This window comes from Taeniopygia guttata, chromosome 2 (genome assembly GCF_048771995.1).
Source record: "Taeniopygia guttata chromosome 2, bTaeGut7.mat, whole genome shotgun sequence".
Taxonomy (NCBI): Eukaryota; Metazoa; Chordata; class Aves; order Passeriformes; family Estrildidae; genus Taeniopygia; species Taeniopygia guttata.
The window spans coordinates 112,264,547-112,290,852 of record NC_133026.1 but is presented as its reverse complement, the minus strand read 5'-3'; the positions used below and the strand labels follow the sequence as shown (position 1 = coordinate 112,290,852).

General features: G+C 40.2%; 1 protein-coding gene across 2 annotated transcripts in view; it reads left to right on the top strand.

Annotated features, from left to right (window-relative positions):
* The first annotated feature begins 216 nt into the window (after positions 1 to 216).
* The window catches only part of ALKAL1 (ALK and LTK ligand 1), a 37,230-nt gene continuing 11,140 nt past the window's right edge, over positions 217 to 26,306 (top strand). The window contains exons 1-2 of one of the 2 annotated variants that reach the window (XM_032746969.3): positions 217 to 592; positions 1,427 to 1,743. In XM_032746969.3, coding sequence (XP_032602860.3) covers positions 1,437 to 1,743 — 307 coding nt within the window. In that variant the 5' untranslated portion in view covers positions 217 to 592; positions 1,427 to 1,436. The remainder of the gene's footprint in view (positions 593 to 1,426; positions 1,744 to 26,306) is intronic. The other variant, XM_030266199.4, reaches the window with a different exon arrangement.

Below are 26,306 nucleotides of genomic sequence, written 5' to 3'. Positions count from 1 at the left end.
TTGTGAATTCACCTGCCAAAGACGAACTACCACTTTCCTTGACATCAAAACAGAACCAAATTTATACACACTTCATACTTTACTCACGGCTTCTTGGTTCAATAAAAAAGAGGGGAATTAAATAGTTTCCTTGTTGTACTCCCAAGGGAATCCCGCTAAGTTAAAGCACATTTTAATCTCTTGAGCCGGCAGCTTTATTAGTAAGCGTTCCCCAGTCTTCAGGGAAATCTAATTTCACAAATAGATCAGAGTCACTTCAAACGCAGCTTTCAGCTGCCATCCACCGGGGGACAAACGGGGAGGAGGAAGTTTGTCAGAAAAGACCCTCTCTGAGCCCAAGAGTGATTACCAGAGGTGTCTCCATCGACTGCCACCCACCTAAAGTCGATAGTACTCAAATGAGTACGCCGGTGTGGACTATATAAGAGAAGCGCATGGCCCTGAAGGGCGCATCACCCATCTCCGGGCGCAGCACCGAGCGCCCCACTCCGCGCCCGGCGGAGCCTCCGCGGGGACACGGGCTCTGCCACGGCGGCACAGGACCTCGCTCCCCAGCCCGCACGCACCCAGCCGGACTCGCCTCTGCCTGAAGGTAAGCGGCCGCCAGCCGGCTCTCCGGAGGGGATCTTGGCGCCGAGCGAGGAGGTGTCGCTGCCCCGGCAGCGAACCGCGGGTCGCTCCCTGGTTACTCCCCGGGTGCGCCCCGGCACGGCAGGGAGGGAGGGAGAGCCCGGAGCCGTCGGGGAAAGCCGGCTCCCTTGAGGCTCCGATTTATTCCTTCGCCCAAGAAGATTTGCAAGGCAGGCCAGCTAGGAAACAGTTTGTAAATAACAGAATTTCCCTCCCTCCCTCTTAATCCTACCCGTTGTCTATAATTAGAATAGCTTACTTAGGGCATTAAGTGCTGCTCTGGAAGCCCCAGACTGTGGTAATTGTTTTCTCCCTTTCTACCCCGATTTGCGGCACTTCCAATGTAACCTGCCCCTCACTGAACTCCATCCGACTGCCGTCCGTGCTCACTCCCGGTGTGGCACCGCCCGGGCTGGACGAGGCTGGTCCATCGCGGGGCTCCCGCTCTGCCGGCAGAACCCGGAGCACCCGCGGGCGCGGGGACTCCAGGGGCAAAGGGAGCCGAGCAAATCCCCTGCAAAACCCCGTACCGCGAACATGTGCGGCGCGGTTAAAAACCTTCCCCTAATCCGTGTCTATTAAACGCAGTCTCCGTGGAGCCGGGCGAGCACGGCGGCACCGCACGGGGGCCGTCGGGTCCCCGCTCCGCGCCCCTCCGCCGGCGCTCCGCGGGCCGCGCCCGCCCCGGCGTGCGGGAGCGGCGGGCGGGGGTGCCCCGGGCGCGGCATGGGGGGCGGGCGGGTGGGGTGCGGGCCGGGCCCGGCGCTGACCGCCTTCGCTCTCTGCCTCCTCCCAGCGCCGCAGAGATGCGAGGAGCGAAGAAGCGGCAGGCGCTGCCCGCCATCGTGCTCCTGCTGCTGGCCTCGGCCCCGCCGCCGCCGGGCGCCGAGGGCAGGGACGTGCCCGCCGCCGGAGCCGAGCGGGGGGCGCTCCTCGACATCCTCCTCCAAGCCCTGGGCGACGACGGCCGCCCGCTGCCGCCTCGGCCGCCGCGGAGGGACCGGGTGATCTCCCGGCGGTACAGCGCCGGCAGTGCCCCGCCGCCAGACCCCCGCGCCGCCGCCGCCGCCCCGCCGCCGCCGCCGCGGCTCGTCGCCGCCGCCCGGCACGGAGGTAAGAGACCCGCGCTGCCCCCCGCAGGGACCCGGCGGTGCAGCCCCCTCCGGATCCCGTCCCGGCCGCTTCCTCCAGCGGCCGAGCCCGACGGCTCCTTTGCCGGCGCATCCCGCTGCGGGAGGGAGCGGGCGAGCGGAAAGCTCGGGGATGCCCTCCCACCGCCCCGGGCTGCCACGGCGGCGGCTCTGCCTTCGATGAGTTCAAGCCCCGCTGAGGGCAGCAGAGCCCAGCCCCGCTCCCCGGCTGGAGCTGTGGGGTTATCCGAGACGGAAGGGAGGAGAGGGTCACTGAGGCTTCGGGACCTTCGGCCAGGTCAGCTGCGACCACCACTGATTTCAGAGCAAGCTCCTCAGAGCAAGCCTTCCAACTTCCCTATACTGCAGCACAGAACTGGGGGAGCCCCATTTCTCCCTAGTCTTAGGACTGATGCTCTAATCTGAACAAAGAGGATAAATGACCAGTCTGAGTGACAGCTCTCTGGATGTACTTCTTTAAACTTCCTGTCCAACTTTGCTGGTCCCCATGTGATGCATTTCTCTAGTTTTGCAGGGCAGGCGCAGAAGATCCAGACCGAGATGGGCATGGGGCTTATTTCATCTTTCGAGGATGCTCAGACTGGGGCAGGGAGCACTGCAGCACTGGCACGGGCCAGGCCTGGCAGTGACAGCAGGGACAGTTCAGGACCAAGCACAGCTGCCTGGTGATACTCACACAGTTCAGGGCCAAGCACAGCTGTCTGGTGATAGTCACACTGTCCTTGGCCAGGAGACTGACATTGCTAGGCTTGATGCAGAGCCGTGCAAAAGCATTTCCTCCTGGAGTAGAGCTGCCTGAGAGGTTTCTGTGGGTTAGGATGGTGCAGTGCCGCAAAAAAAGGAGAATCTAGTGATTATCCCTGGCTGTGGCCCACTGATATTTTTCTCTTGTTGCCTGCCACAGAACTTGCTGGAGAGAAACCAAACTGAGGAAACCCAAGGAAGTTCGGTTTCTTAGGGATTTGTGTCCCTGGAGAGCGCCCTTGTGGCTGACGGCTGGTAATGGGTGAAGCTGAGATGCAGCCCTCCCCAAGTCTCACTGGTAGACTTACTCTTTTCTGTTCAGTAGCCTGTTTTAAATGAAATCAAGCTCCACTTTCGAAAAAACTTGAAGTTAGGTCACAAATTGAGAAGTTAATAGGTGACTAACAGGTTGGTAGGGTGGCACTTGTGCAGGGAGATTGCTGCACCTTCTAAGGAAACTGGGATAAAATTTATCCATCAAAAAATAAAGAATGCTTTGGCCATGGAAACTTCTCAGCCTGATCTGCTCCAGGTATTGAACTGCACATCCATAAGGGGTTGTATTGCCCTAGTGAGCTTCCAGATATTGCTTTTTCAGACTCTAAAGTCTCTGGTAGCTATGGAAAACCAGCCCACACCAGATTTGTGTGGTGACTGGAGATGTTGCAGGTTATCAATATAACTGATCATAACTGTTTATTTGCTGTGGCTTGAATTCTGTATGTGCTGTGGACAAGACCACAGCTCAAGAAAAGAAGTAAAATGTTTTTTCAAGGCAGAGTACATGAAGTCTTGCATTCTTCTTTTCAAGAGAATGAAAGATAGAGTAGTATAAACCTGAGAATTAGTCTCAGGTTTATACTTTGCAATAATTATTGCAAGAATTACTATTATCAGGTGGTTTGAGGAAAAAAATTATTGTTTGGACAACAGTCTCTCCCATTGGAGATGTTTGCTCTTAACTAAATAATTTTATTTAAGTATAGAAAGTATACATACTTCATAATATTTATATAACTTTAAAGGGAATTTTTTTAAACCCATCAGTATTACACACAGCAAGATTGTGTTTTCTGTTAGTTATTACTTTTAGTAACTATGTTGTACACAAAAGGAACAACTGAACGTCCTTAGAGAAGTTCTCCAGTCATCCCTGGCATAGGTACAGTGTCCTAGGGGCAGCCACAAAGGTAGCTGTCTCTCCATCAAAGAAAGAGCAGACCTAAAGTGTAAATAATAGTTACATTTTTATATTAATCTCATTTTTTGTTACCAATACCAAGGATACAAGTTTAGTACCTGTCATGATGGTGTGTACTTGTTTTTTGGGATAGAGGAATGTGACAAGGTTTTTCTTACAAGTAATTAACTCTTTTTTATAACTCCTCTCACCATCACATTAATGGCAGTTTTTTACTCCAGCTGGTAGTACCTGATCATCAGCTGAACAGAATAGCTTACCTTCCCCTCAGACAGGAAAGCTGTTGCATTCAGTTGAGTACTCAGCCAAGTGTTTGAAACTGGAGTCATGTATTTTGATTGTCTGTAGCTGCTGAAAATCAAACCCAAGTGTCTGCTTTAAAAGATGATTGATCAGCTATTTACTTCTTTTATTTGAAACAAAAACCACCCAGAAGAGTGCTGTATACAGAACAGAGAATGCAAGACAATTTCTGTGTGTTTTCTCTTTGCCTTTTTTTCTTTTCTTATGATGCTACTCTGTATTATCAATGAGTTGAATAGCAGGAGAACTGAAATATGCTTCCCTCCTGTTCTCTCATTCCCTCACTCTCAGGACTCTCTCCAGCTTTACTCTAGCCACTCACCGAGTTGCACCCCCAGACTCACCTTTCTTTTATTTCATTCAGGGGCTTGGTTAACTATTTGTAGAGTGAAAAAGCTGACCTGGAGTACCACTGGGTGAATTCTAGGGGCAGCACAGGGCAAGTGGCTACAGCACATGTCCAGGGGTGAGGTTTGAGACAGGATGGGACCTCCTCTTTAGATTGATGGGGTCCTGCTCATTTAGCTCAGGCTGTAGTTGAAAAGCACAAGCATCTGCAGGGCGTCTTTGATGAGGCAGGAAAAAGAAGAGTGAAACACGTACCTGTCAGACATTGTGCATGTACCACTCAGTTCAGATGCATAAAGGGGATATGAAAGAAAGAGAGGTTTTGTTCTGTGATACCCTGTCTGGATGTGGCTTGCAGGTGGTTCAAGGACAGCTCCTGGGCCAGTGCTATGCCATGGGAATATGACTTGTGTCTGCTTCCTGTGATTTTGTCACAGAGCAAAGGGGCATGCTTGAAATCGAGTGGACACTCAAACCTGCTCAGCTGTTTGGGACAGTGTGATGCTGTGACCTGCCTGCAAAGGGCTGTTTAGGTTTTTCTTGTCCCTTAATAACCAGAGTTATATTCCATGGCTTCTTAACCATTAGAGAATTTGTATCATGGTTCTTGTATGACCCAGGACGCTTACATATGCAATGGAAAAACCAGTTTCACAAACACTTTGGCTGTCTTAACTTCTTATCTCTTTTATCCCTGTATGTTCAAAAGTCTTATCTCACACAGATATGTCCCTGTTTTTCTTGGTGACTTGATTAATGAGAATGAGCACTTAGTCTGAACAGTACCTTTGGAAGAAATTCCAACTAACCAAAAAGCAATCTTCATATTTTCTAGGATTCCTGGTAGGATGGTAGGATGTCACTAAAAATACAAGTCGTTCCTCAGAGTTATTATATCCAGTGGGATTAAAATTTCTGTCATAACATCCTTTACTTGCCTGATTTCCATGAAGTTATTATGCTTGGGTGTGATTTTATATTTTTCACTAAGTGTCTTAAAGTTTTTTAATCTTAGTGATGAAAGCTCTTCAATGGGTAATCTTTTTTATAACTATCCCCAACTTCTGATGCTTAACTGTGGTCAGCTTTTTTTTTGAAGAAAACCTGTATTTTCACAAAGAGAAGATTCAGCTTCAGGTTATTTTTGGATATCACGTCAGGGGAGCTAGAATAGTTTGTCATTCTTCTTCAGTTTTCTTTGTTACATTTATCCAAAGACTTTCCTCAAAACCAGAATAGCTTCCATGTAATTAGATTTAAAGAATCTTGAGAAATAAAAAAAGATGCTTTGACTATTCTTTCCTTACATATTGCCCACCACAGTGGAGAAAGGAGCTATCTGAACTTACAAGCATGAGTGGGCTGAAATTTCCCTTTTGTCCTGGGAGACCAACAAGACATTTTAAAACATTTTGAGTAGTCATTTTTCAAGCATGAAGGAATGAAGATAAATATTGCTCTGAGTTTACGAGTACATTCAAATTAGCCTCCTGAGCATATCTACTTCAAATTTAGAATAACATATCAGAGAAGGGAATTTGGCCCTCAAAATATTTAAACTTTGAGGTTGCACTTACAAGTTCAGTTTTATGCCAAAATTTCTTACACATCAGCAGCAGAAAACTGTATGTTGTCCTGTGACATAGTGCTAGTTTAACCATTATTCATTATGAATTAAATTTGAAAAATATGTTTGAGGTTTATTTTAGTTTATGGTTAAATCAAACCCATGTATCCTAAGTGAGGCATAAAAAAAGTTTTGTTCTTTTTCCTCACTTAAAAAAATCTTCTGTAATTGTATTGATAATTACAGATGGAAGTCCCTAATTCTGAAAGACCTGCTGTGCCTAATAGTAAACTACTTCAGTGAATGTAAATACAGGTCTGGAATAAAAAAAGGAGGCCATTGAGGAATGCAAACTTTGTCTCTAAGAAATTAAAATGTATGGTATGACATAACACAGTGTTATTTCTAATACTTAAGTCTCATCCAGTTATTATTCCTGTTAATAAGCTAGCACTTTTTTTTTACTGTATTATGTTAATAGGAATTGCTGGGCATTCAGGAGACTTAGAAGAAGATAAGAGTTGATAAAAATTACAGAGGGTTCAGTGGAAAGAACCATTATCTCTGCCTTTAACATGGTTAGGTGTCAATTCCACTCAAAAAATACAGGTGGGCGGGATAGATTTTCATTTCCTTTGATGAAAGGAAGTCCCAAACGCTGCAGAGATTCCTTCAGTTCTGCACAGTGCTTGGACCAGTCATGGTTACGATGGCTTTGCCATCTGTCACACCACTGCTACGTTCCTGTCCCTGCCTGCTTGGGTTTTTAGGTGTATTGCGCAATATAACTTTTACCAGCAATACTCTGTGTTTGGCAAACATAACTGCCAGACAGTAGAGCCAGGCCACTGAACAGAAGTCATCTGAAATCTAGGATCGGACAGAAGTCTGCCACATCATGTTGGAGAATATATGGACCAACCCTGAGAGCTGATGAGGGAGTGAGCAAAGGTAAGACACAGTTGTTGCATACCAGGAGACCTAAAATACAGTGAAGTACCAGAGTAGTCCTTCAGATGAAGTGGTCGCCAAGGACCTTTGCTCTCACACCCATTAATCCCAGTGAAGGGCGCTCAATATCTGAGACCTTGTGCTGTCCTGGCACAAAAAGGGAGAGGGCTTGTTGAACCCTGAGCAGCAAATATTTCAAAGTGCACTGTGCTGTCCCAGGAGCAAGATAGAAAAGCCTTTTTGTTGAGCTATTGCTTTGATCAATATGAGGAGATCTTCTCAGTTTTGTTTCAGTCCTATTTATTATTTTTATAAAACTTGTATTTAGCACAACAAGACACCCAATTACTAGTCTGTGCACCTCTGGCCTTATAAAAGTGAATGTCACAATTTTCACTGTATTATGCCAGGACTGGCTCTGAAGTACACCAGGACTTCTCCAATATGCAACAAAGTGAATAGCAAAGAAAACAAAAGTTTTTTTTTCAAAGTAGAACAGTATTCTTTACCATCTGTAATTGAGGAGCAGTCTGAATATTGTATTAGTCTAACTTGGCCTTGAGCCTGTTAGCAAACTGAAGAGCTAATATATATATATAGAGTGTTTTTTCCTTTACATTATGAACAATTTCTATCAAGAAAGAATGGCAGGTCTCTGTGTTTTTGTGGTTTGTTATTTCAGGTGTTAGTCTGCCAGAGAAAGCCTCTGAGAGGTGGAAGAATGGCAGTACACAGGTATAAGGCTTTGTAATACATTTATTTGATAGATAGCCTCTAGTCTTAAAAGTACATTGCTTCAAGTGTAGATATGATATTGCTTTTAAAGTAAGTATGTATACAGGGAAAAATATATAAAAAGAGAATTATACATTCATCCATACATCTAGGCACAGAGACTCCTCTTTTAATTAATCAGGTTTGAGGGCAATGTGCATGAGAATGATGTGATGTTTTAGACCCACGTGTGATTTAAGTTACCAATGAGAATTATAAAGGCTTATGTTTTCCAAAATGCTTAACAAAGCATAAAAATAATTGCAAAGTAGTTGTCACTGTGGAAAGCTATAAGCAAAACTTCATAATCAATGAGATATTTGAGAAGGATGCACCATCTACCAAAAGAGCCACTGAAAGGGTGCAGAGAGAAAAGGATGACTGGTTCAATGCCTAAAGTATATGTAAGGCCACTGTCTGGATTGAGATAATTTTATTCTTAAAGAAGATCTCTCCAAGTGACTTCAAAGTAGTTTCTGGAAGAGGAAAACATTAACACCTTTTTTCTAGTAAAATAACATTTTCAGAGTTTTATCCAGTACATTTCCCAGAAGTAAAAACACCCCAAAACTGAAAAGGAACTTTATCCAATATTAATAATTTTAAGGATTGTTTTAAAACACATACCAAATAAGCATACTTTGATGGTCATAGCAAGTATGTTCTTTTTTATTGCATGCATTCACATGTCATTGTACTGAAAAAAAAAAAAAGCTCACTTGTTTGCTTATGTTTGGTTTTGGTGGTTGATGGTTAGGCTTTTCTATTCAATTTAAGGATGAGTGCTTCATTTTGTCACTTGTGAATTAGAGGTTACTACTTTTGTGTAAGTCCTAGAGGCTATTTACTCAAGTTTTGTGGGTTTTTAATGTCAGCCAATTGGAAAACAGTTGCTCTAGTGAGGAGTTTAATTGACTATTGATTACATACTGAGGGCACAATTCTTTAGGTTATAAACAAGATTTAACACATGAAGGATCCAAGCATTTGATAGATTAGTGGCCATTTTGATATTATGCTGTTTTATTACGTCTGTTTGTGCAAAAATATCATTGATGTGTAATGCCCCACTGATTGTACCAAAACAGTGCTTAAAAATTAGTTTGTTTAATATAGGCTTTAACACCAGTGAAAAATACTGTTTGGAGTTACAAATTGTGGATACTCTTTGATCCTAATACTTTGTTTTTAAAGATAAAGTATTAGGATTAAAGAGTATCCACAATTTAAAATGTTAAAATGTATGTAGCCAAGCAAAAACCAATCATGGTAAAGGCACAATTTTGAATACTAAGAATATTTAAACTTTTTATTTTGTAAGTTTCTTGTTGTTGTTTTTTAAAGTCTATTAAGTTTTTCTTTCTCAATTCCAGTAAGTTGGTTCAATTGCATTTTAGTACGTGCTATCTTACTACATGGTTTGAAATCTATGTCTTTGACTTAAAGAAAAATATTTACAGTTACATCAGCAAAGTAATTATTGTCGTGTTCCTTGCAGATTTTAGACAGCATCCTCAGTGACATAGCACAAATCTAATTAGGCTTTGCTACTCAAATTAGTTTTGCCTTTTTTACTCAGGCCTGTAAAATAAAATGAAAAGCAAAATAAAACCCTACTGGAAAACAGTCAGATAATTTTTCTTCCTTAACCTGCGCTGTTTATGATGACTTTGAAATGAAGTGTTAGAAAATGCATGCTTGTCAGTATATGTGGCAGTAGTGGATGTATGCCCCGGATTAGTAAAACCCTTAAATCCCATTGGATTAAAATAAGTAAGGAGATAGCTGTGATGTTATTACTCTAATCATGATAGAGTAATTACTTCTTAGTCTGTTAATGACATAGCATGCCTAACAGATCAGAGATTTCTCTGCTGTCATGGAAATTTCAATTTAGGAAATTTAGGAAAAAAAATTTCAGAACTTGTCTTTTACACAGTAAACAAAGAGTTATGGCTGAGACATACTAATAAGAGGGTTTCTTGTGGTCTTGTGGGCCACAAAATCTTCTGGGTGAGAAGGCAATCTAGAGCAGACTAATTGCTTACATTTGATACTATGCACCTAAAGTTTGAATGGACTTCTTGGTCAGTAGTAAATTAGCAAAATACCACAATTTGGGCTTCCCATTATTGTATGATCAAATGCCAGGTTTGTATATGAAGATAACATATACAGATTTCCCCCTTTATTCAGTACCAAGTTACTTTTCTAGATATCAGGCAACTTTCATTCTTTCAGAAAAGAGATTACTACAAAATAAATAATTTGTATGGATAAGACTGGCAAAGGTATAATAAATTTTCACTCAGATCTACTTCTCATGAACAGGGTGGCTCTACATTACCTACATGATGGTGTCACTCCATGTGTGGATGTGTGATTCAGCTGTATGGGAATATGGAGGATCACTTATGTAAGGTGCAGTCAGGGCTTTAGAAATCCTTGAAATAAATCCAAACTACACATTTATACTGAAGTCCACTGTCCCAGAACTGAGGAGCACCTCCAGAAAAGCCATCTTTGCTTTTGGCTGGGATAGTTGTTTCTTTCCTGTCAGAACAAGAAGTGAGAGAAGGAGAAAATCTGGAGATTAGTATTGCAAATATGTTATCTTAGAATGAATAGAAAACTTCTCAAGTATTAAGGGCAGAACTTTCTTTTCAGTTACACTCTGTCTCAGATGCCAGAATATTATAACAATAACAGTGGTATTAAAAACCCAGGGAAATGTCACAAACTATGCTCAGTCACAAACTATAGAAAGTGCTTTCTGCTTTTTTGTTTAAGGTTAGCTCTCATGATCAGCACCTTTTGGTTCACTGAAATGTGTGTTTGTATGTATATTACATCTGTTTATGAAGATCAAACCTCCAATATTAGTATATCTAAGTAGCTTGCTATCTTTGATTCATTTATATGTAACACTCACATAAAATATTACGATCTTAGTTATGCTTTATAAGCGGTCTCCATATGTAACTATGATAGGGTAAAATGACCTTAGCCTGAGCATAAACCTGACATATGATCACTGGGAGTATCTTTAAAGTAGTATTTTAGAATAAAGTATCTATAATGCAGAAATGGTCTATTGTTAATCCATATGTGACAGTTCTGTATCTGTTCTAATTCAGAAAGAAATAGAAACATTTCTAAAATAATCACAGGAAATGTAAAGTACAGTTAAACATTACCATTTGCGCAGCAATCAACCTGGAGCCTCTTCATATTTAGAAAAAAGAGCAGGGTCTAATTAAGCTGTGGCAAACTCGGTTCCATTTCCTTTCACACCAACAGAGTTTGCCTGTGTTTGTCAGTGCTGAGTTTGGCTTGTATGCAGTTAAAGTTAAGCACATGTCATCAGTTTTCATTCAGTCAATTCAACTAGTTCATATATTCCTTTTGATGTATTGCAGCTGTTCTTGTGTTTAATTTATGCAAATATTCCAGAATCTACATTTATTAGCAGCCATGATAGCTAAAACAGAGTGCTTTGCATAGAGTCCTGCAGAATTGCGCAAAGTTAATTTCCTCTTAATACTTACAGATATATAGTGTCTGTATCTTATTCTAAGAGTGGTTTTGCCTTCAGTCAGAAGCCCTCCAATAACTTTCCAGGCATAATTTGGAGTCTCTGAATTCATCTGAAATATCATCTGAAATATCTTGACAGTTTAGTGATTCCAAGTAGCTAATAGACAAATTAATGAAATTTTTTTTTTGTTATAGAAAAAAACCCCTTGAATAGGGAAAGAGAGCTCTAGTAAATAATGCCTTGAATAGTTTGACCAGTCTTTTCTATATGCCTCGTTCTTTTCAGTGAATTATCCTTTTGTAAGTTTAATGAACAATTAGCGTTGTAATGCACCTTTCTTCTTGGAAAGGGGGAAGTACATATTCACAGCTTAGTATTCAAAATAGCAAAGGTTTCATAATACCCTACATTTTCTCATTTCAATTGTTTGAGGGATATGCCTTCCTGTTTATTAGTTTTCTTCTAAAAAGAGGAATCTTTTGCTTAAAGTCATACATCAGATCATTAATAGTTTGGAGATTTTTTTTTTCCTTTTCAAAATAAATATGTATTTTAGTGTTTTACATGTTCACATCTCTGGCAGAGGAGAAAACAAAAAAGATGAAGTTTGCACATAGTGCTTACCTGTACTGTCTATACTGTCTACAGCATGTATGTGGTGTGCATGTGGTGCTGTTCCAGCACAATTGCAAAGTATATTTGCAATATTAGATAAGAATCTCATGTTGCAAAGTATATTTGGTAAATAGTTTTTATATTTCAAATGAAAACTTAACAGAATATGTTAATCTAGATCTTTATCCATTCTAGTTTTAACCGTTTTCTAAAGTGATCACTAATAGTAATAGCAGAAAAGTACCCATCTACACTACACTTGGCTTAGTTCTTGATCCCACAGCATTTTCGGATGGAAAAAGGGATTTGCTGAAAGGGAAAAAAAAAGAAAACCATCCTTCTTAATGTTCTTTTGCCAAGCTAATATAAGGGTCTCCACAGGCAAAGATTAACTAATACAAATATGCTTTCTGAGCAACTATTGAAGAATTACTAATAAACATAATTACAGCTGAGTTCAAGATATCCAACCTTGTAAATATATCCTGGTATAATTTCATTACACTTGGCTGAAGCCCTAGAAGAAGCCAATGCTTCAATCTCTTTGTTAAAGTCTTAATGAATTATTGGAAAGTGGCTGATTAAAAAGCATTGAATCAGAAGAGGCTGCTGCATTCTAAATGTTGCTCTCTTTGATGTTGTTTACCTCCCAAGTTGACTCATTTCCTTCGCCAAAAATCTCTGCACATGAAGCCCTGAGCCCACTTTTTTGACCATTATATTGTGTTTGGAAGATAAATGTGGTAGGTAGCAGTTTGGTGAACACTGTAAGTGTTCATTGGAACTCACGCCTTAGAATAGAATTCTCCCCAGAAGCTGGGCACAGCTATATGGTAGCTAAAGGGGATAAAAGAAAATAAGTGAGATGCCCAAGCAGACCTTTAATTTCTTCTTAGAAAACACACTTTCTATACTTATTCCTTTTTTTTTTTTTTCCTTCTGTTTGGTAAACCTGTTTGCTACCACTTTCCAGTTCCCTCCAAAATTGGCAACTCTTCAGCTGCCTGAGGCAGAGTCGCTAATGTGAAAATAGCTGTTTATGACACTGAAATCACTGTGAGGCACTGGGGAAGAGCTGTGGCCTACACTATGTACCAGCATATACTTGTGGAGAGCTCCAGAACATAGTTAATCAAAAAAGAGCACAGGCATAAAGGATTAGGATGTGAGTGCATCTTGAGATTGGACCCAGATCCTTGGCCAATTCCTTGACAGTTGAACATATTCAAAGGTATGGATGAAGTTTGAATAATTGGTGGTCCCTTCACAATGTCTTAGCGTTGTTTCATTACTTCCTGCAGCACACATAGGAGACAGTCCCACTGTAAACATTCACATTTCCCAGCAGATCCGTTCCACACTGCATTGTTGGTTAAAGTAGTCTCAAATAAGTGCAGGGTTAAACTGCATCCTGATATTTGTCATCTCCATTAAACTAGTGTCACCTAAGTTCTTCTCATTGCATGCATCCCCTTCAATAATGTAGAAGGAGCCATAATGTTCTCCACTCAGGCAATGGTTGAAAAACACTCTATTCAGATTGTGTGGAATTTTTCAGTTGAACCTGCCTTCAGATTATCCTTTCACACAGCCTGTGCTCTCTAAGAGTGGAGATGGGAGTTAAGAGGTTGGCATGCTTGGACTGAGGTTCTTTAGGAATGACCTTGCACTATGATTAAATTAATAAGCATGGCCTGCACAGATGGAAGTGACCCACAGTACATGGGTTTAGAGTTTCTGAGGTATCTCACTGGTAACACACCTTGGAAGGATACTCAGTTGTATTTCCCTTTCTGGAAGCACCAGAGCAGACTATGTTTTTACCTCAGTTACAATAGCCTAAGGATTATTTCAAATTAACCATATAGGTTTAATTTGAAGAGGCAAGTGTACAGGCTAAGGATATCTGAAGCATGGTATTGAGGAATGTAGCCCAGGCCTAGTAATTTACTCCTTCTCATAAGAGTATGGTAAAGATGCAGAGGGTGAAATAGAGGAGGAAATTACATGAAAGATGATTTTGCCAGACAGGTAAAGACTTATTCATGTTGGTAGAATCTCCAGCTGGGAAAATCCATGGTTGTTATAGCCTCTATGCCACCAGAACAGAAAAAAGCGTTGGTTCAGAAAAGAGAGTCTGGCTCAAAGAACTTAAAATAAATATCAGATGTCAGAGCTGTGACTTAATTGTTTAGCTAAGTAGATCATGTGAATTACACACAGATTGAAGACCTGGTTTTGCTCCTGTGAAAATCAAGGAGAACAGAATCAGGGCATACTCTCCTTCCAGCATTTTTCTGTCCTCAAAAATGTGTTCTTTGAGAGTACACCAGCTCCTAGATTAATTGTACCAGCCAGGAATCCAGAGAGCTGCTTCTACACAACTGCTTTGTGGTTTACTGCTGTAAACATAAGCTAAGACTCTAAACAGAACCCATTTCCTTAGTTGCTCTTGGTTTTTATTTCAAAATTTGACATTCAAACAATGTATTCTGCCACTAAGCATGACAAATGGAACTCCTGGTTTAGACAGTGGTTTTGGACAGTTGCCAGTCTCAAACAGATACATTGAGATGTACTCTTATTTTCCTCCTTTTATTGTAGTCTTGCATTACAGCTCTTCCAGTCTCGGAATTAGACCTGTGCCCCAGCTGAAGGACATTACCTTATAAATATCCCCTTGAGGAACTGTAGCTTTGAAAGTCTTATAACTTCATAGTGATTATTTTTTCCTTGTAATGAATTTGTAATGAAAATCTAAGAGCTGTTTGTTACTTTTATGAATAAAAGGAGAAAATGTTTTAAATCACACCACTTTTAATCTTACACTAATGAAGTATAAGATAGATAATTTTTAAATTGTCTATTAAAATTAAAAAAAACCCCCATATTTAATCATGAAGGTTTATAGGTGTGAGGAAAATATCCAAAGAAGGACACTAGCACCTGAAAATTTGAAAGGAATTTTTATTTACAACCAAAATTAAATTACTGGAGCTGACTGACAATCTTACATTCAGGAAGAACGGAATTGTTTTGGAAGAAAGCATCACATGAACAATTGAAACACATTTCCATTATCTGGCTAAGATCCTTCACATAGTACTAGTGACAAGGTGAAATACTGGTAGATGTGTGACAGAAAAAAAAGTATTTGGAAACTTCTACAGCAAATTTATAGACTGACATATATTTGTACAAATTCTCTCTGGATGACGAATGACTTGGTACAGCATGTAACTGATACATTATAAAGGAACAGATCAGAGAGAAACTATTTAGTATCATATTGGACATACTTGGAAGATGCTGTGAGAAAATATTCTGATTTAGATAGGGCAGTTCTTACGAGCTGGTTTCTGCATACATACAGCAGCTAGAGCTCAGCTTCTTCAAGTTCATGATGATGATAATACCATTACAGCAGTCTTTTAACCAGAACTGAGCTGTGATTTCTTTTTCTGAGAAATGGAAGTTCGGTGTCTAAGCACTTACAAGCAATTATGTTTCCTTCAAAAATAGTGAATTAATCAAAGAAAAATCAAAGTTTGAGGGGAAGAGGAGGAACATAATATTCCCAGTGTAGAAAAACGTGAATAGTTCTCAGCAGGAGAAACTATCCTCCCCATTCCAAGACCACCTATCCTGACACTTCAGACACGATTAAATGTTTCTTCTGTAGCTCGAGTGAGTTAGCTCCCTCCAGCTTCAGGTTATGTCCTTCCCACAGTTCAGTGCCCAGCCTTGGAGGAGCCAACTCTAGGGATAATCTGTTGCCTTTAAGAGGATGTTGAACTGGTGGCTGGCAAGCCCTTTCGGGCCGTAAATAGTCATTGCTCTGCTGAGGTGGGAAGGCCTCCCTGGAATTACTGCTCATGCTGTTAGTTGTCTTCATAGCAGTGATTGCTAACTATTCCTGTCACTCTCTGCTCCCACTCACAGCTAGCAGAGTCCAGACAAGGTGCAGAGGCCAAGCAGAACATAAGGGAGGGGACAAGGCAAAAGGCAATGGCTTTGCAAGAGTAAGGCAAGGACAGGGAAGACTGGGGGAAGTGTCTGTCTGGGTCCTTAGCATGGATGTAAACAGATCTGTATCATTCTCTCTTGACTGCAAGTAAACCTTTTCTGCTTCTGAGACTACTGAAGAACCTTAATTAAATACAGTTGTCCTCCACAGCTTCTGAAGGATTGACCTCAGTATGAGTAAAGGTAGGAAGGTGTTTAGCATCCACTGAAAGTGCTCCAAGTGATACAAGATGAACACCAAATATTCCTATGCCTTTTTCTTCTACTTTTGTTCTCTTCCATTTGGATGAATTTTCCAGTCTCTGCCATTGCACTGTCACAGGTGCTTTTACTCTTGAATGATATGGTGATGTGGATCACAGAGAGTGGGAAACTGAGACCACATGAACAATTGTGGTATCTCACAGATGGTCCTAGGAGTTCAAGTCAGAAAGTTGGGAAATGATAGGATGTCTGTATTCTTTCCAGTTAGCAGTATAATACGATGAAATAACAAAGTCAAGTAAAATCAGTACGTGTTTGCTTTGTTTACTCTTACTGATCTGATTTTGTGAAAGCTTTTATTGAAAAATTTACTTCACCTGAAACATAGGAAAACCTGGAGACAAAAGTTTGTCTCAGAAGAGTTCGTGTCACTTCTCCTTCCTGCACTTGCATGCAAGAAGGCAGGTTTCCCACAGTCCACCCCACATTGTGCTGGGGATGAACTGTGCTTGCAAGACTCCCATGATCCTAGCTGCAATAGCACAGCATCCCTGGCCAGGGTAATCTACTCTCAGTATGTCCTGTGATGTTTAATACAGAGGTACAAAGATTACAGGACTGAAGGTCATGCTTTCTCAAAAAATACTTCATTCATTTTCTACCACAGATGAATGGAGAAAAAACTGCAGCAGTGAAGAAAATTTAGAATACAAATGAGCACAAATTTAGAATATAAATTTAGAATAGAAATGAGCACATAACGCCTTCTGAGACAGCAGTACAATTATGGCTCTGATGCTTCAGAAAGAGAAACTTGAAAAAAATTGATTGCTTTAAAGTTATCTGTCTCATGATGTACACCAAAGTTCATTTGCTTTTTCTAAAAACAGTGATGTTTTACAGTTTGAAACATCCAAAAGGGGCCCAAATAATGGGCAGTTTTTTCATAAAGACTAGGGCTGAATCAGTAGGATGTTACTTACAGATTTGCCAGAAATGTGGCAAGGCACTCGAGATATTTAATTTCTAATCCCAGGTACTCCTTATCATATGGTACTATGTAAACAGAATTAATTCAGAAACTGACTCCATTTAGTGACTTGCAGTAAACAAAGAATGGAGGATTTAGGTATAAAACACTGTGGCAAATAAATGCAATTCTTCTCAAGGTTTAAGAGCACATTTTGGTTCATGGTTCATCATGGTTTACATGCTTGCATCATTTTTAGGTTAGATGTAGGGTGTAATCAGAAGGACTCCAGGAGAGAGGTAGTAGTAGGGATTTAAAGGGAAATTATTTGTCTTAGGTGATCATAGGCCGTGATCCAATGGGGATGACAGATCATAAGTTGGTAAATAAATGAAAATTGGTATTTCGCATTTAGAATAATTTGGCTGAAGCCTATTGGATTTATTGAATCCAACTATCACCTATTTCAGGAAGCACATCCAAGAATCTTGTTCATAAACTTTCAAATCAATGGAATGTGTCTAGCTAATGTAAGACTTCTCCTTCCATTCATTAGTTATTAGAGATAAATAAGTACCCCTTTATTCTTAAAGAAAGATCCAAGTAATTTCTTTTGTGTTGCTATTTATGTTATAGTATGTAGAGAATTTTCCGTACTAGTTTTTACAGTGTTCCTAAAGTTTACTGCCCCATTGCTCAAATAAATTCTATAAATCCAACTGAAGGTTGTGTCCCACATTTGTCATGTGTTTTCTTGAGATCCACCTGAAGTCTCTGCAATAAAATAAAGCTGAAAACTACTTGAGTAAAAAATGGCTTCCACAATTCTCTTGCAATTGCATGAACAAGGTGTTCATGAATGAGAGGGTGTATACAACCATCAGTGAGAGTAGAATTTGACTCTGGTCACTGTAAAAAGGCAGCACTTCAAATTAAATTTCAAGCCTATTTTTAGAAATCTTAAAAGAAATAATGAATATTCCATTCCAAGCAAAAAGTGAATATTGAGAAATTTGAAATACTTCAAATCTATTTACATCTGTAGTGTGAATGTGTCAATCTATCAAACAAATTTTATGAGGACATATAAATATAGATCTACAGACAAAAAACTCAGCATGCAGAACTAGGAAAGCTGTATGTCTTTGCTCTTTGTATGTTTTTAATGGACTTATTTTCATATTTTACTACCCTTTGTAGGTGTCCTTATGTGTTTTGGCGTTTTTTGTCAGTTTTAGGAATCCCATTGTACAATAATTTGCTCATTTTTTTTAAATGCGCAGTATTTGCAGTACTGCAGTTTTAGTAGAACCAAAATTGATTGCAGTTATGCTCCTGAATGCCCTGTGGATATTTATCCTCCTGTTTTTAAGGGAACAGCTGATATAGATAAGACTTACAAGGGTGACTAAGAGAGATGGGACATATGTGAGTAGATGTTCTGGGATAAGAGTGAATGGTTGACTCTAGAGCGAAGACATGACAAAAATAGAAATCGTGACTAAATGCCAGACTGTGATTTTGTAAGCTAGTGCTTCCTTCTATACCCATCTTTAGCAGAGTTAATAACAACACTGATTTTTTAAATATAATACTCTTGACAATGTGGCTGACATAGTAAAATTCATCAGCCATTATGATGACCCTGGTAGGCTTTTTCTCTGGGGTCAGTCCATTGTAACTCTAAAGTGCCTGATGTCACAGCCCACTTCTTCACTCAAGTTTCTGGTGATTGTTCCAGAATAAAACCTTAAAATTTTATATATACAAGGCCAGCTATTGTGTTCGTAACTAAAGTTGGGAGAATTTGAAGATATATCAATTAATCTGCATTTAAGAGGAGTATTATTTGCCATGTTCACATCAGAAAAATATTACTGGAATGTATACCAAGGCAAGTAAATATTAAGTCATTAGCTTAAGTACCCTTAGAAGTACTTTTTCAAGCCTAGAAAAGTAATTAAACATGGAAGCATCTCTTAGACATGGGAGCAAAACTAGCATTTTAGAACTTGACTAATGAGGTATTATAATGTATCACAATGTGCCTTCCAATTTTCTGTATAAATAAAGTTGTAACGCCAAACAAAAATTTTATGGACAGCAAATAAGTCCAAAGAGATTGGTATAGTGTTTATATCTACTCTTTGAGAGGATAAATTGACTAAGTCAGTTATGAATTCTTAGTTGCACTCTATGTGTAACCCTTAAGCCCTGGAGCATGCTTCGTGTTGTGGGAACTGAAAGGGCTCCCATTAGACAGGGTAATGGAAGCCTGGTAAAGTCTGCTCACAGTGCAGGAAGGTATGCATGAGTACTTTCAGCATATTCGACATTCAGCAGATGGCAGTGGTATGCAGTAATATATTAATTCCTGATTTTCTCTTACCTCTGTGAATCCAAGCCATGTTGATTTGGGAATTTATCTGAGGCTTTTTCTTCCCCAGAAAATACTGAGATACTAGATAATTCTTCACTTCCTAGAGTAGAAAGTGACAGAAGATGAAAAAAAATTGCTAAGTTATTGTAATCTTCATTACGGAGCACTTGGAGGAATTTGGTAAGTTTTGAATTTCAACAGCAATATTACATCCAAAAAGGAATGTGTCTGTCTGAAGCATTGACTCATTTTCCATCTATGCTCAGTATGTACACATCAAAGTCTCAAAACAAAAGTATTCAGTAAGTGGGAACTGTGTGTTTTACTTAACAGGAGTAGTAACACAGACTTCTCGGAATACTGCACACTGAAATAGATATTTTCCCTTGTCTAAAAGAATGAATTGCAGATCTAGTGCAGGAAAGCAGGCTATATGAATTGGGGTGGAGATATATAAACAAACAAATTACTAAGATAATTAGAAATTATTGTAAAACTTTTAATTGCGGAAAATTGGAAGAAAAAGAACAAAACAAAACCAGAAATGTAGTTTATGTAGTAGAAACTGCAGATGAGTAGTCTAAGTAGTCTAATCATTTAAGAAGATATTTTCTCATATGGAAGTTATTTCTAACACAAATAATATAAAGTTTTTAATGATTTATGATTGATAATAATGGACTTGCTCCTTTTTGCACAAAGGTTTTTTTCCCCTCTCTATGGGAGACTGCAATAGGAAAAGCATTAAATCTGTTAGTCTGTGAACTGAGTTGTAATACAACCAAAAATTAATCCTAAGGATTTTTAGAGCTTTTAAGGACCTCAGAATCAATTTGTGGTCCCTTAGTAGGGAATAAAAGTGTCACATATTTTCGACAAAGTGCATACTCTGTTTCTCTGCTGTTTCAGACACCACATGAGGAATCAGTAAAGAATTTCAATCTGTACTAATATGTCTATTGTGTACAGAACAAAAAATAATATCATTCTGGTAACAATGGCATAGCAGCATAGAAAACATAGCATTTTCAGCCTACACAAAACTGCCAGAAGTCCTTTTAATTAAGACCTTTTAGTTGGTTGGGGTACTGAAGAAAGAAGTATATGTTGATTGATTCAACCATGCTTAATATCATCTGCTGCTGAGGGTGGTGCTAGGAGCTGCTCTCCCAAACACTGTGAAACCTCAGTGTGGAAAGTGCCCCAGGCAGTGATTGGAATCCACTCCCTGTCACAGCTGCCCACAGTGGTGACCACATGTTTCTGTCTACCTCTAGCAATTATACCCAGGTGAGAGCTCTAAGCACTCACTTCATGCTCAATTTATTCACAGGGTATTTTATCTGTGATTCTCATGAATAACACCCATGTTTTACTCCACACCTCACTGAATTCTTATCAAATGAACATTAACAATTTTTTTCTCCACTAGGATGTCTTATCTTTCCTCTTTGAACTGTTTTCTATTTTGAGCAAAACTCTTTTTAATCTTTTGTTGAACTGAGGCAGTACATCTGTATCTAAAAGTTGTAGGAATAATTATGTGTGTAGATTGAATGCAGAAAAAGGATGTTTCGGGACATTAAGTTTTTGAATATATATATATATATATATTTAAGCACTGTTTTTCTAGTGTTTCACTTATATTTGGGACAACTATGCTGAAGATACTTTCATCTTGGCATTGCAATGTCATTCTAGTCACTCATCTTCCTAGCATATCACTTTACTTGGGTATTATTATCATGTTCTTGTTGAATTCCATCTCTGTTTCTTCAGTTCTTCTGTGAACTTATAAAATTCTTTATGAATTTACATTTGAAAGATTTTATTATAATTTTTATTACCAAATATTTTATTTTCTGTGTTAAGTAAACCATCTTGACATTTTTGAAAGTATGCAAACCTCCTCCTAGTAGTATTTCACCTTGCATTGTTGCAGTAGGCAAGAGTTGCCATCTTTAGGCAAGGTGGAGAATTTGTAGAAAAGAAAAGCTCCATCCAAGTAAATGTGATGTGTCTGTGTAAGTACTTGAGACAGTTTTGTTGACAGTGTTCCAATATGTCTGAGAGCATGAAGTTACAACCATTGCAAGATTTATTTGTATATTCTGAACCAATATAGCCTTTGTACAAGTTGAAACTTTGGAGAGTATTGTCCTTTAAAATGTCTCACATTTATTTAAAACTCTGCCAAAATATACCGTGTTTTAAACAGCTTCATGGCATTAAATGTTCTTCCTAAAAAACAAAACAAAACAAAACAAAACAAAATACCAAAATCCATACACTGTTTTCATGCCAAAACATTCTGGAAGCTTGCATCTGGGTTTATAATAGAAGAGTCAGCTGCATCTTACTGCTGGTAGTTTTCTACAATTTCACAGATAAAAAACAAGAAAATGCACAATTGTGCACAACTCTGGCTGGATGCCAAAAACCCACCAATGCCACTCTCTCACTCCCCTCTGCAACTGGACAGGGGAGAGAAAATATAATGAAGGTTGATGAGTTGAGATAAGGACCTGGAGAGATCGGTCACCAAATACTGGTGTGGGCAAAACAGGCTGGAATTAGAGATACTAATTGAATTTACTACTTACAGAATCAGCGCAGTATAAAGAGAAGTAATGTAAGACCTAATAAACACCTTCCCCCACTCCTATTTCTTCTCAGCTCTAGCTCTTCCCCCTCAGTGGCAGAGGGAGATGGAATGGGTTTTAGGTCAGTTCACTGCTGCTGTTCCAGCATGGTATCCCTCCCACGGAAGACAATTCTTCATGAACTTGTTCAACTGGAGCCCATCCCTTGGGGAACAATCAACCACAAACTGCTGCTATGTGGGCTACTCTTTCATGGGGTGCAGTCCTTCAAGGACAGGCTGCTCCAGGGTGGGTCCCCATGGGGTCACAAATCCTACCAGGAAACTTGCGCTAGCATGGGCTTCTCCCTCCATGGGTCTGCAGATCTTTGCCACAACTCTGTTCTGTCACGGGCCTACCACGGGTTCACAGCTTCCTTTCAGGCATCCACCTGCTCTGGTGTGGGGTTCCTTCAGGGGCTGCAGGTGGATCTCTTCATCCCCCTGGACTTCCATGGGCTGCAGGGGCACAGCTGCCTCTCCATGGTCTGTCCCACCAGCTGCAGAGGAATCTCAGCATTACTCAGCACAATGGAGCACTTTCTCCCCTTCCTCCTCCTTCTCCACTGACCTTGGTGTCTGCAGAGTTGTTCCTCTCAGTGTTCTCAATCTGTTCTTCTCTGGCTGTAGTTGCATCTGCACAATAACTTTTTTATTTTCTTCTTAAACATGTTATCACAAAGGTGTTACCACCATTTCTGATTACCACCATTTCTGATTGGCCCAGCCTTGACCAGTGGAACACTTTTGCTGTCCGATTGACACTAATTCTCTGAATAAACTAAAAATGTACATAAGTTTTCTGTTGGGAGCATAAACAAATAGAGATCTTGATTTTTTTCTGCCTGAGGATGTGGAGGTTTTACTTGGAGTTCCAAGTCAACAAACTGTTGTGTGGAGTTGGCTTATTTCAGGGCTGTGATCACAGTTCTTTTTATTTATACTCCATTAGGACATGAACGTTCCTGGCACAATTATGGTGACATGATACAGGAGACAGTGCAAACACAGGGTAAAAATCAGCATGTGCTGTCACAACTTTGCAGTCTGAACAGACAAAACACAGAGAAACTAAAGGCACAGAAAGGTGAAAAGACCCATTGGAGGTGGAGCTTCTTGTCTTAAGTTGCAAGCTGAGTACAAACCTGAGACCAGACTGTAGTTTATTCAATCTCCCGGGTTTTGTAATTTCACCCAAATTAATGAAAAATTAAACATTCCTATCAGCTGCTGTGTGCTGAATAACAGCTGAAAGAATTATCTTCTGGGGAATTAGCCTTACAACAGTGGTTAAATCAACTTTGGAAAGTTGATAAAAATTTGAGAGAGGGAGGCTGGATCAGGTGTTGCTTTACTAATTCTTAGCCCAGACCTGGCTAGCTCTCCCCATCATCACATTTATCCCAGCTGGGATAAAACTCAGGCAGATATATACACCTCTTATCTAAGGCCATGAGATCACTGAAATGTAATAGCTTGATAGAACTAACAGTATGGATTGGTTTAGAACCAACTTTGCATTATAAACTTAACTGTTACAGTGAGCTCATGGGCATTCTGTTTCCCCTTCCCCGGGACCCTGTGACTCTGATCAAGATAACCCTGGACCCTCCTTTCTGCCCCAGCGGGGTTGGTGGAGAGCCAGGGAAGCCCACCCTGTCCAAAGCCTATATAGACCCCTGACATTTCCTGTTCATTCTCTTTTGCCCCGCTCTCCACAAGGACATCACAGAATAAAGAGAGCTGAACCAACTTGTCTCGGGGTAAGAGCCTCTTTTGGCAATCTTTGCCATCTCCTGATATTCCTCCCCTCACAGCCTCTGATCTCTCAGCTAGCCTGATTATTTGGGGGGCTGTGTGAGGGGGGGAACGACACTTAACCATTCCGTCTGTGAAGCAGAGCTGGAAAACTCTCTAAATTTTTCTTTTCCCTAGAGTTTACCATAAATATTTCTGCTATTTTGGACAGAAGATCCAACAGCAAATCCATCTTAGCACCATTTAATAGCTGCCCATGGCCAGTGCTATGGGCAAGGGCAGGAAATTTTTTGCCCCGGATGAGTAAATACCTAAGGATATGCATAGAAGTCCTAATGTAAATAAGAAATAAATCCTAGTATTAATGTTATTTATGATTATCAACTGAGATTATGCCCAGAATGAACACAGAGTCAATAGCTCAAGTGCCTTTTTACCCAGATGTACTCTGTGGTAAGCAGTGCAGACTTTGTAAGCCTGGGCACAAGAATGCCACAGTCTAAATGTTCTCCCAGCTGATTAAACCAATGTTATTATGTCCCATAGGATATATATACTAGCTGTATTTTAATAATTTGTGTAATATGGTCTTGAGGCAAGAGTGGATTGAGTAAGCTCTCTCCACTCAGTATTGCCTATTTATGTGGGTTTCACACATAAAACATTTTATGTTTTTGTTTCTTTTTTAGTTTTTCACAGTGTGACTTTGAAGTGTTTTGATTTTAGTAATACTTTGCAAATATATCTTATTATATTAATGCTTCTGCTTTTCTTTTTGAAACTATTATGTCAAAGGATTTAACTTGCATTGTGAGGATATGAGCCTTTGTTGTGAAAATGGACACCTTAATAGGTCATAGATTACACATAGAATATGACTGGAGCAACTAAGAACTTGTTAGAAGCCAGAAAAAGCTAGTTCAGGGGCTTTCTCATGATGATTTTTTGCTGATGTATAGAAGAGCTTGTCAGAAGTATGTATGGACTTGATATCCTGCTTCTGGCCGCAGTGTGATCAGGAGTCAGTGACACATATTCTTTTCAAATAATATGTTCATTAGTTTGATTGAAATTCTAAGTCTTTTGCGACCTCAGACTCGCAGTTGTGTACAGACAGAAGGGATTGGCTATGCTGCTGGAAGAGGGGAGAAAATGACTGTGCTTGTGTTGGGCAATTCATAGTTCAGGGGGAGTTGCCTCTGCCATTAGAGCCAGAAGTGTTCCAGTAACCTGTGCTGCCTGTGATTCTCATACAAATGAGCTTAGGTTGTTTTTGTGCCGGGCTGAGGCTCAGTGACTGTGTTTTACCCAGCACATGCACTGTACTGTTGAGCCAGGGAGCGCTTGAAGGGAGCTGGAGCATGGGCGCATGTTGGAAAGAGGATTGCTGCCCGGAGGGACGGCGGCCGCAGCGGGGAGCAGCGGGCACACAGGCGGTGTCACTGGGCTGCTTTTCAACACACAACTGACCCAGATTTCCGTGTTGGGGCAGGCTGGGCTGGGCTGGTGTGAACCCTGGGCCAATGTGGCTTACTCGTGGAAAACAGACTCTGCAGTGTTCTTCTCAAGAACAACCAACACAGCTACAGCTGCAATTTTATACTTGCAGCGCATAGCTCCTTGGCAGAGTATCAGTCTGTCCTCCTGTTTCACCTTCTGGCCATTAAGGGGTCGGATTTTGGCAGTAAACAGACTTTTCCTAAAGAATTTGATGGGGCAAATAGAGAATTTTATGGGGTAAAAAGCAGCTACTTTTCCCACAGGAAATTCTATGTACTTTGCAAGTGTCTGTATCTAAATAGTCTTTGTCTGAACAAGAACGGTCAGTTCCTAGCTTATCCTTCACCAGACAGTGATTATTCATCAGTACTTGTCCACTTGAGGCATCTCATTCAAAACTCACACCAATTGTTTCCCTATTTTGCCTTTTTATCTTCTTCATTCTGTATAATTTTAAAGTACCTGACATTTCTTAACAGTAAAATTCTAAGTTTATTAGAGAAGGGATAGCATTTCTTCTGCAATGAGAAAAGAAATTAGTTAAAACTGATATATTTAAGGAATCATAAGTAGACTAGGTTTCCTAAACTTGATGAGTTGCAGTAAGGCTTGGGCATTTTATCTGAAAATCCCAGCCTAGAATGACCTCTGAGCAACTTCCTAAAGCCAGTAGTAAGAATTTATCTTGACAGATAACCAACATCTTCGTATACTATGAAAGGAAACTAACTCTCTCCTGGGCTGAATGTTAACTCATATTGGGAATTGAAAAAAATGTAGGAGAATAAAAAGATTTAAAATTACTTTAGATGTAAGGAAATATTTTTGGTGAATATTTAACTGCAGGTCCTAATGCTGCAAGTTAGTCATGCTCCTTGTCTAATTACCAGGAAAGATTCTTTGAATTTGACATAACAGGTGGCTTGTTACTGTCTCCAGTAATAACTGCGGGTACCCAAAAATTTTGAAATAGTTTTTTCAGTGGAAAGTTCATGAGGCTGGGGG